The sequence below is a fragment of the Tripterygium wilfordii genome, chromosome 20 (genome assembly GCF_013401445.1).
Source record: "Tripterygium wilfordii isolate XIE 37 chromosome 20, ASM1340144v1, whole genome shotgun sequence".
In the NCBI taxonomy this organism is placed as follows: domain Eukaryota; kingdom Viridiplantae; phylum Streptophyta; class Magnoliopsida; order Celastrales; family Celastraceae; genus Tripterygium; species Tripterygium wilfordii.
The window spans coordinates 8,268,463-8,279,245 of NC_052251.1; the positions used below are offsets into that span (position 1 = coordinate 8,268,463).

At 38.4% G+C, this 10,783-nt stretch overlaps 2 protein-coding genes across 3 annotated transcripts; both read right to left on the bottom strand.

The window, feature by feature from the left end:
- Positions 1-363: 363 nt before the first annotated feature.
- On the bottom strand, positions 364-3,191 carry LOC119986735 (UDP-glycosyltransferase 74B1-like). Its single transcript, XM_038831414.1, has 2 exons — positions 2,436-3,191; positions 364-1,352 (listed from the first exon to the last, which is right to left on the bottom strand). Exons 1-2 carry the CDS (start codon positions 3,072-3,074, stop codon positions 603-605), a joined length of 1,389 nt encoding a protein of 462 aa, XP_038687342.1. The 5' UTR covers positions 3,075-3,191; the 3' UTR covers positions 364-602.
- A 281-nt stretch (positions 3,192-3,472) lies between these two features.
- Positions 3,473-10,581, bottom strand: LOC119986734 (calmodulin-binding protein 60 A-like). Of its 2 annotated transcripts, none has more exons than XM_038831413.1 (8): positions 10,440-10,581; positions 10,093-10,192; positions 9,237-9,303; positions 7,888-7,940; positions 7,249-7,739; positions 5,664-5,824; positions 4,783-4,989; positions 3,473-4,688 (listed from the first exon to the last, which is right to left on the bottom strand). In XM_038831413.1, exons 2-8 carry the CDS (start codon positions 10,173-10,175, stop codon positions 4,074-4,076), a joined length of 1,677 nt encoding a protein of 558 aa, XP_038687341.1. In that variant the 5' UTR covers positions 10,176-10,192; positions 10,440-10,581; the 3' UTR covers positions 3,473-4,073. The 2 variants fall into 2 exon arrangements, with proteins under 2 accessions (XP_038687341.1, XP_038687340.1); XM_038831412.1 differs by having other exon boundaries at positions 10,303-10,565.
- Positions 10,582-10,783: the final 202 nt, after the last annotated feature.

Genomic DNA, 10,783 nt, shown 5'->3' on the forward strand with positions numbered 1-10,783 from the left:
ATCTTCTTTACATTAGTGAAAATTTTCATTATTTTTCACCCGAGTGCATAGGCAAGTTGTGCCGAGCATCATTAAATTGTGTATGCTTTCTCTCTTTTGTTTTCATAGATTTTCCATATTCGAATTTTGATGAGTTTGTCTATTCTGCACAAAGAGAGAATATGAGGGTGAAATGAGTTTCGAATTTCATCCTACCAAAATCAACCAAATAAGGGAATTGTTGATTCCCACCCTTTAAATACCAACCAAATTGCCCATAAGACTCTAGTGGCTCTTCACTACCCTTTCTTCACTTCCTTTAAAATTAAAGGCAGTAGAGCCTAAGAAAACTTTAATTGAGGAACATGTCGGTTTAGTCACTGATATCAAATTTTGACCTCCATAATTTCCATGCAAATTCTTTACATAAGTGGATGAATCCTCACTGAATTATTCTCATCATAGTAAGAACCTTGTGTAATATGAAAGTTCATCATGGTAGGAATCCATGTATGGTTTGAGAGGGTCTTGACCAGAAAATGTGTCATATGTTACTATCCAACAACAAAGTTCCTTTTATTATTATTATTATTATTATTACCACAAGCAGCCAAAACCTACCATTAAGCTTGCTGGCCCTTGCTCTTGCCCTTCTCCTTGTCCTTGATCACTTTCATTACAAACTGGCTTATGTTCTTATCAGAACTCCCTCCTAACCCAACAGCTCTCTTGGCTAGCTCTCTGTATTTGTTGGCATTTCTCCTAATCTCTTCACTATTCTCTCCAACCATAATCTCTTCAATGCAAACCTTTAGTTCTTCCCTAGTCACAATGCCCTCTCCATCCTTCTTAGCTCTCACTCCAACCCTCCACTCCTCCACAAACTTAGCATTAGTAGGCTGGTCACTCCACTGTGGAATGCTCACCATCGGCACGCCGAGGCTCAAGCCTTCGAGCGTCGAGTTCCATCCACAGTGTGTCACAAAGCAACCCACGGCTTGGTGAGCTAGCACCTCTAGCTGGTTGCACCATTCCACAAGTAGCCCTTCCTCTCCTAATGAATTCACAAACTCAATTGGCAGCTTGTTCTGAGACTCCTTTGTCACCCACAGAAACTGCTTGTTGCTTGCTTTCAAGCCCCATGCGATTTCTTCCAGTTGTTTAGCAACAATGTCTGCCATGCTTCCAAAGGATAAGTATATCACTGACTTGGGTTGCTTTTTCTCGAGCCATTTGATGCATTTGTCGCTGTTTTGCGTCCAGAAACTTGCCCCATAACCTGTGTCTCCATGGATTTGTTGGTCTAGGTAGGCTGATGGCACCATTGGACCTACCATCATCAGTGGCCACAGCCCCAACATAGCCTCCACCAGCTTTTATAGTCCATGCCAAAAATTGAAAAAACGAAATTATAAGTGAAGAATACTACGACATTTTGCAATTCTTTGAAGATTTTTATCTATCAGAAAGCAAATGAAAATCAACTGTATCATATGTTTTGTTGGAACCCACACAAGAGTCCCACATTGGAAAAATAGAAAGAACTAGTGTGGTTTATAAGGCATGGGGAGACCTTATTCATTGGCTTAAGCTTTTGAGTTAAGATAGGTTTTCCTCCATTGCCAAGTAAACCCACATGTGTTAAGCCCATGTAACGTGGGCTCACCCCCTGTCCAAATTTCTAACATGTTTCCATGATTTAATCAACCTTCGTGAGTACTGATATATGCTTGTTTTGCACTATTGAACCCTATAAGTATCCAAAAAGCCATCCATTTATGTCTGGTATAAGTATCCAAAAAGCCGTTGTACTTTCGGAAAAAGATCAACTGAGCCCATGTACTTTGTTTCGAGCTAAACAAGTCCATCTACTATGAATGTTGGTCTCCGTTAATCCTTCTAACAAACTGACATTAAAACAGCTTAAGTGGATTATAATATGTGACATGGCTTTGATTTGACTAAAAATGCAAATTATGTGTAAAATGTGACATGACTCCCAAAAAAACAAAAAAAAAACACAAATCATTTAAATAAAAAAGAAAAACTCAAAATATGTTAACCCCACCCTGAATGAAAATACTCTGTGAGGTTGAAGCTCTCTTATACCCCTGCCTACAGCCCCCTCACAGAAAGTTGTTTCTCTTCTCCCATAGCCATAGGTCTACGGTCGTAACTTCAAGGTATGATTTTTGTTGGATACTACACAACAGGTTCTATCTGAACTCTGAATTCTCAAACATGATTTACTCCCTAAAAAAAACTTGATTTACTCTGTCAATGGCTCTAGAGGACTCATGTTCAGTTTTCCATGTTAATATTCTACGACTAATCAAGACGTTTTAGAAAGAGTGAGACGATCAAAGTATCAAACCCCTGAGGGGTTTACGCAGAGTCAAAGCACGCGGATAAAATACAATCAGCTCAAGAAACAAGGTTACAAATAAATTGTGTACCTCACTTTCCAGCTCTTCAAAGGAATTGCTGAAAACCCAGTCATTTTCATTCAGTCTGCTAAACTGCTCCAAAATCACATGCAAGTAAGCAGTTTGGCTCTCCGGCTTCGCAATAAAACTGGGCAAGTCTGAGAATCCTAGCGGAGGTAAGCCTGGCAGTAACAGAGGCATGTTTTCTTGCTTGGGAGGCAAAGCTAGAGAACCATGTTCAATTCTCCAAAAAAAAGAACAGACCGAAGCTGAAGTTGTCAAAAAGACAGCTCCATAAATTCCAAACTGTCTCGCTACGTCTAGAGCCCAAGGGAGCAGAGAGTCATACACAATACAGTTTACAGGTGAGGCAGAGTCATTGAATTTTTGCACAAGCTCTGCCAGAGTTCTGGAACCAACAGATCTGAATGACTCCAAGTAGGCTTGTACATTTGTTGCTTGCTTGAACCCACCTTCGTCGAAACCATCGGAGATCGGCTCAATGCCTACTACAGTGGTTGCATCAAAGGACTTGACTGTGTAATAGGTGGTGGCTAAAGTGGCCTTGAGTCCCTTGTTGGCCAGTCGTTTAGCAAACTGGAGGAGTGGACTTATGTGTCCTTGGGCAGGATATGTGAGTACAACCACATGACCTTTATAATTCTGCATTTCTTTTGTTTCTTCTCTGCTCTGGGAGTAGAAGATAAAGATATATTCATAGGCCTTAACTGGGGGAGGTTCCTTGTCCAACCACAACACTGAAAACTGTGGTTCAAGCAAGCATAGAAAAGTAGTTGCCTATCTTGACTTGCTGTTTAAAATTTAGAGGGGAGATACACTTGAGTACTTACATGTGCATTTCCATAATCGCCCCGGAAATCCGATAGCATCGGACAATTGACTGGTAAATCCTGAGCCACATGGAAGATCTCGCAACTCCCATGGACCAGTTGAGACTTGAGCTGAGGTCGAGTACAGAAAGATAACATAGGGTGACATTCACATGTTGGAGTGAATAAGGACACATCTCGCAAATAACGATAATGAAAACACCCATGACCAGTGCAGAAAGATAACACAGGGTGACATTCACATGCTGGACTAAGCAACATCTCGCAATAATGAAAACATCTACGGCCACTGAGACTTGAACTTATCATCTCCCACTTATTCTAAGAGTTGCAGGGGTCAAGTTCACCATTTCTCTCAACTATCCGTTGTTGTTGTATGAGATTATATGATACAAATGTGTTGCCAAAAGATTATCCACATTATCTAAAGCCTAACTCAGGCAGATAAGCAACTTATACCAACTATATACAAATCAATGACAGGACAGACAAATTCAAATGAAGCAACCATACAGAATAATACTCCTACTAGAAGGCTACAGTGACCGAAAAATAACTTGGAAGCTTCAGAATTTCAAGCACACCAACTTCAGGTGCCTGTGTGCCTGGATTCGAGCTAAGCAACTACAGCCCAGAAGAGTATAACTTTGTGAATTGCCTCGTCTGCTGCCAGCAGAGTCAAAATTTATGAACCAGCTATATCTACATCTAATGAAGCCCTGACCAGTCTCACTCAACTGCACAAAAATTTTAACCGGACAGTGCACATTGGTGATATATTTCCACACCAATTATTTTTAGCTTTTTACGACCCACATCACCTTGGAGAAATTGGAGTTTCTCGGACACGGCTCCGTTTTAACGCCACAAGTTTCCTTATTGAGAACCACTTCAATACACTTGAGATTTTAGTCCATCTCGTTTGAGCTTTACCAATAGCACGTGCCAAGAGGAAGCTATCGAGTGCACTTTGTAAATCAGCTTCTGATTCCAAACTGGCATTCTGAGACTGTAGATCAGTATCGAAAAACTGCAGATGGTCATCATCGCAGAAAGCTTGATTTAGAGATTCTATGTCACAGATGAGGGAGTTGGGAAGTTGGCCAGCAAAACTCAAAGTCTCATCATATTTAAGATCAATATTTTGGATACGATGCAAGGTATAATCATCCAAGCCACTTGCATTCCCAACAGTATATGCTGACGGCATGATATCTGGAGAAGAGGGATCTGGTTGAGCATAATCAAATCCACCCATCTTATGAGAGGCCCAAATCGTGCTTGTATTATAATTCTCTGTTGTGGGTGAGCCTGAGCTGAGAAGAACATTAGACAACTGCGAAATGCCCCCTGTTAGAGCGGATTCATCATCAAAAGAGGCAACTCCCCCCCAGTGTTCAAATGCAGCAATTACCAAGTTATGAGCATCAACCTGGAAGCATATTAATCATAAGAATACCAAAATGGCAAAGCATTCTAGAAATATAAAAAGAAAAGAAGCCAACTCTGAGATAAGAGAAACATGCCATTTCAGTTTCAGACAGCTGTTCTGTAGGAATATACTGGAACTCTGAGAGTAACCCCAGCACCTGACCCACAATGTTGAAGACCACGCCAGTTTTCTGTGGAGAAAGAGGAGGGCTATACATATACATTTTCTTATCAAGGACACATGTTCGGGCATGCTCAACAGTAACTTCCCACATTTTAGCAGACATTCCAGTGCCAAGGATCTTCACATGTTCCGGCAAACAAAATTGGAATAAATCCCTCAAATAAGCAGTATATCAGGTGGTTATCAATGATATAAAATTCCTCATAACTTAATGAAGACTAGACAAAGCATGAATGTTATTGTGAGTTGATGCGGTTGGAATACACCAGCTCTGTTATTCATTTTGCTGAAAAGGACCTCCTTGATAAAGGAGTCTTTGCCAACAATGTCACTGCAGAGGGTGTTCTTACGTGGTACAGAGTATTCACTAATTTAACCTCGGAAAATTTGAAAAGGAAAACTATGACAATTTCAATTTCAACCAAATCTAATGAGTGTATATTTGATGCGTACAACAGACACAGAAAAGGGAACTTGTATGTCATTCAAAAAAAGAGAATTTGAGTGATCTAGTTACCGATTTCCACCTTTCTAGAAATGCTATTTCTCACTCAATGAACAACAACAATTCCATGTATTTTATAGTCCTTGACCATCAGGAGGTAGCTAACAAGGTGATCAAAAAAGTAATTTTATTTGAAGAAAAAATGGCTAATCTATAATATGTCATCTCAAAAAGAAATAGAAAAAAAAAATACATCTAGGATTCTATACGATACTTTGAATTGAAAGCCTTCAAAACAGGATTACTGTAAAGTTGCAAGGGGGAAACAGAAAGCAGTGAGTTCTTACATGCCGGAGCCTTGGAGTGTCTATAACAAGCATGGTCAGGAAATCTTTCACGGTCTTGATATTCTCGTGATTCAGACGCCTATGGAAAGCTCCATCTTTTCCGATCCTTTCTAATCTCCATACTTCATCGAACAAAGATGGGGGGTGGTGCTTCTTGTACACTAGAGCAAAATACCGAAAGTTATTTTCTTCATCCTATGTCTTTGTTATTTTTATAATTTTCACTGTTAATGTTTGAATTTACCTGCTTTCAATTTAAACCTACAGGTTTAGAATTATGACGAGAGTCCCAAAGGACATAATAAAAAGACAAACCCATCACATGATGCAAAAACTAGCAAATCCAAAACTCAGGATATTTCTAAGAGGTGTAAATGTGTAACAGAGCAGCAAACTAAATCTTCAGCCTATATACGAAAACTACAAATCGCTGCAAAAAGGAGAGAGCAAGTGATAAGAAAAGTTCAGAGCATGCAAATTAGAGTATATAACAAGAATATTTAAACATGAAAGATCTAAAATTTTAGCATAAAAATTTTCTACGATCGATAATAATTTGATTTTCAAATTAAAAAGTCCGCATCACCAAGCTGCTGAAAGAGAGAGACACGGACATTTTAGAAAAGCACTACATGTGCTCAAATGTTCCTTTAAAGAAGAGGAAAAAAGAATAGAAAAAAGAAGACCACAACAGCCAAGGAAAACCAATCATTTCCATTAAATTAGTGAAAGCAGATATTGCTTTAATGTTTACAAAGAGATGCAAACTTAAAACAAGGGCTGTTGAAGCTTCACTATCCTACAGCATGAAACAGGGATCATGAATATATATATTTTACATGATATTCTTCATGAAGTTAATAGATAAGTACAGCTGTAATACATGTCATTATTTATTTGTAAATCCAAAGAGAGGGATCTTCTTTCTTTCTTTAGTTGGTGGAAGGGGGGATCCATCCTTTCAAATTAAATTTCCTCTCCAGTTGCTCACAGTAACTAGTTCAAGAATCACAAACTATAAAAATTTTAAAAAAAATGATGAGTTTTAGAGGACCTCAACCAACAATTCTTAATGTTCCTTGCTTCAGTCCAATCCAAAGAACTCATGTTCACATCTCCATACAATATTCTGTATATGTTTCTCTATAAACAGAGCTCAAATAAATTTGCAACTCAAAGTAAAAGTTCACAATATTTCACTAGCAACAAGCAATAGGTACTTCAGGTCAAGACAAAACATTGTATCCTCTTCTATCAAGACTGCAATTCAACAAACACAAACATCTTCACATATGCAAAACAATATCCACAAGTCTAAGTGTCCAATTTACTGAGGGAATAGCCATAGTTTCTTTTCACATTCGAGTTTCTAACTTCTTTAATGCAATGGTTGTCACAAAAGCATTGCATCAACATTTTCAACAAGACATGAAATTTATGTTTTCACCTGATAGAACTCATCAATGTGATACTGTCTTTTATGCTGAGAATTGAAATTTCATGGATATCTTAAACAGCAAGAGAGTTTATATATGCTACTGCATATTATGCATATTTACCAAATATAAATACATATGGTACTCACATTCTCCGCGATGATCTCTGACAATGAAGGATTCCGTCGTTGCCTCTCTAACTATAGTTCCGTCAAAGTTATCCACAACTCTAGCCCCAAGCCTGAATCTCCGACTCCTTGTCCAGCTTGAATTGTCTGTAAATGAGATCTCGCCAATGAAACCAATGCCTTCCTTAAGAATCAGAAATGCATCTCCGGTGAGAAGGGGTTTTTTCCCCTCCCTCTCTCTAGCAATATTACTTGTGAACTCTTCACGTGTCCAGATGTTGCTGTCATCACCATCAAAGTCACCCTCGAGGACTACTATTTCCACCTTGGCAGACGATTCAGGACCGGTGCTTACAATTTTCTCAGTATTAGCATCAACAAGAGCAACTTTGATAGCAGAACAATCTTCTCCTTCAATTCGAGCCCCAGTGAATACTGGAAGTGAGAGATTATTTAGAAAGTGCAATTGCACGCTTCTAGATTCAGTTGTACTCATCTCTTTCCTGCTCTCCCTGCACAATGCATATGAAACTTCAGCTATGCAATTCCAATGCCAATGGTGGTCAACCTAGAACTTCTAACTGTAGATGTTTGCTATTGTCTTCCTATCACTTGCCAATGTATGTATATGAAACTCCAATCAAAAGATAGTGATCTTACTGTTTAATGCTGGATAGATGCTTTTTAAGAGCAGTCTCAACTTCTTCCTTGACCTGTAAAAGTATAATATGAAATTTTGGACCAGCTTTATGCAAAATTGATTGAACTCTACACATGCTTGTTTAAATATAATGTATATGTGCGTAGGCATTTGCGGATGTATGTGTATCATAGTTATTGATACCAGACCGGCCCGACTGTTGGATAGGGAAAACCGGAAACTGGCCATATGGTTTGGTGATTTTTTATAATCATAAACTGCGTTTTTTTTTTAATTTATATAAAAAAAGATTGTGTTGGTTCAAATAAAAAATGTCCCATCTTGTATGTATATCATTTAATTTATTTCCAATGCTATAAAAAAAGGTAAATAACTCTCGTGCACAAGACTCTCACATAATATGTGGAGAGGCTGTTCCAGGAATTGAACCTGTGACCTCTAGGTTGCACTCATGCAACCCTACCACTAGGCCATATGTTCGCTTGTTAAAAGGTTAAATAGCTCCCGAACATAAGGCTTCCGCAATGGGCAACTAGAAGTAGACCTGAATATCAAATATCTACCATAATACTAGCGCCTACGTATTGAACTTGGAGTCACATAACTAACTTTCACAGATGAAACATGCTAACCGGCAATTCCACATTTCAATTGCTTTTGTCTCAGTTCTCTTTCATCATGGTCACCAACTATCTAGAAAATATGCTCCAAAAATTTTATTGGATACAACAAATTCCTCCCATATGATTGTCTATGCATACTACTTCAAGAGTGTAGGAGGAATATAAGACTACCGCTGGTATAGAGGACTTAAATACCTAATAGCCAGATTGGCCCTAACGTTCCAAGAGGAAACAATACCCTCATGCTATGAAATATTTGCTTTATATGAAAACTAAAACATCACCAATTCCTTTCAGAAATTGTAAAGGAGTCAAATAGGCTTGCAATTCAGTTATTAGTGAATTAAAGGTAAATGAGATGCATTAAATTCTCCTGGGAAACTTCAAAATAGTCCCTTATTTTTTTCTTAGAAAGAAAGATCTATCATGCCGTGGCATGACTAGCGCGGTGGCAGTTCCCCTCAAAGAAGCAATTGCAGAGCTTTTTTTGCTAGCCACAAACAAAGACACTACATTTTATTCTTCAACTTGGCATCTATATTGATGCGTTATCATTTTTTTGAGGACTTGTATAATGTGGGAGTTGATGGAAAAAATAAGCAAGTAGTCATTTGGCATATATCTTGAAATGGGCATTTGAATAAGAACTAGTCGATTCTTTCTTGAGAAACAAATATTGTTTTGAACCATGGTTGTAATGTAAATAGGCTCATGAATAAACATACCACTTTACGAATCAATGGCTCTAGATGACGCTGAAGTGACTGCATCCACATAACATCTTGAACCACACTAAACATTATTAACAAATATATCAGAACCAAATCAAAGAAAACTACATTTCAAAGCATAGTTCAATAAACAGTTCAATTGTCAAAAAAATGCAAATTCATTTCCTGTCAGCAATCCGGGCAAAACAACTTCATTTCTGTTAGATCATACATTTCGCATATCTATATTCCCACAGTTAAAATAAAGAAGCAAGCAACATTCAAGAGAACAAGTACAATGTCATTTCACAATGGTATGCTGGCATGCTGCTAAATTCAGTCATCTTAAGCTCTAAGAAAACCAGATTCTTACATTTTGGGCAGAGAACTTACATACATGTCACTCTTACCTACCCACATAAAACATGTCCAACCAACCATCTTCTCTCCAAAATGACGAGAACAAAATTTTTTATCAATTCAATTTAAAATAACTTGCATAAAAGCACTTATCTCCTGCCTCTCAATTTTCAATTCAAAATCAATCAACTTTGACACAGACAAAGCACATTTCTTGACTATTTCTAGTAAAACTAAACTTACCCATTAGTTTTGGAACAGCACTAAAAATGTTCAATCAAATTTAGCATATGCAAATTATATCACAAGGCAAGGAAGTGATCACAGTATCAAACGAACAGAGTCCATTCCATTCTAAGCAAGAAAATGCAGGTTAGTTTGCATTAATCTCCGAACTACTCCTATCAATCATGCACGGATTGTTCTATGCCAAAAAAACTGATATGCACATGATATACCACATTGAACTAAGATGATTTCACATACAATTGCCAACAATTAACACACTTACTTCTTCAATTTTCGCCTCTTATCCTCTGAAGAATTCCCTTGTGATTGAGACTTTCCATCCTCTTGCTGCCTCTTCTGCGACATTATCAAAAATCCCCAAACTAGCCCAAAACCGCCACCACCACCACATCAACCATCAACAAAAACAGTTCAATTTCCAAAAAAAAAAAAAAAAACAGAACGATCAAGAACAGCAGACAGAGAGACCAACATGCAGCACAAGAGAAGGAAGGAGGATTAACTTTGTGCCCCCACACCAGAAAATAAATAATAAAAATGAACGACAAAAATCCAAATGGACTTTCGATTACTGTGTGTTTCACCTGTCTATCTATCCATCAATCTGACCTAATCTACTCTCTCCGTATGTATATGTATTGCATTATCTGAATTTGGCAGCGTCTGCGATGCTTCTTCGCCGTGAAACTCCTCTCGTCATCTGTACTACTCTCTCTCTCTCTCTCTCTCTCTCTGTGTTTGCAGCTGCGATTCGCTATCAAAACGTCACAGTTTTAGCATCTTGTTGCGTGCGTACGGAGGCGTTGTGGGGCCCAAAGAAAGCGCGTTACGAAGTCAGAAAAAGTGGGTCCAGCATCCGTAACACGACAACAACGTATCTTGGCTCTTGCTTTGGTTCTGGTGCTGTCTCCCCTAAGATGCCACCACTACCGGTTCTGTTTTCGCAGCCGTTT

What these genes read in the sequence shown, in the direction of transcription:
- LOC119986735 (XM_038831414.1), bottom strand. Translation starts at nt 3,074, where the DNA reads ATGCAGAATTATAAAGGTCATGTGGTTGTACTCACATATCCTGCCCAA. An exon ending in TTGAAGAGCTGGAAAGTGAG is followed by an intron (nt 1,353 to 2,435) that starts GTACACAATTTA and finishes GGACTATAAAAG; the next exon opens with CTGGTGGAGGCTATGTTGGG.
- LOC119986734 (XM_038831413.1), bottom strand. Translation starts at nt 10,175, where the DNA reads ATGTCGCAGAAGAGGCAGCAAGAGGATGGAAAGTCTCAATCACAAGGG. An exon ending in AAGAGGCGAAAATTGAAGAA is followed by an intron (nt 9,304 to 10,092) that starts GTAAGTGTGTTA and finishes AATAATGTTTAG; the next exon opens with TGTGGTTCAAGATGTTATGT. An exon ending in CAGAGATCATCGCGGAGAAT is followed by an intron (nt 5,825 to 7,248) that starts GTGAGTACCATA and finishes ATTTTGCTCTAG; the next exon opens with TGTACAAGAAGCACCACCCC.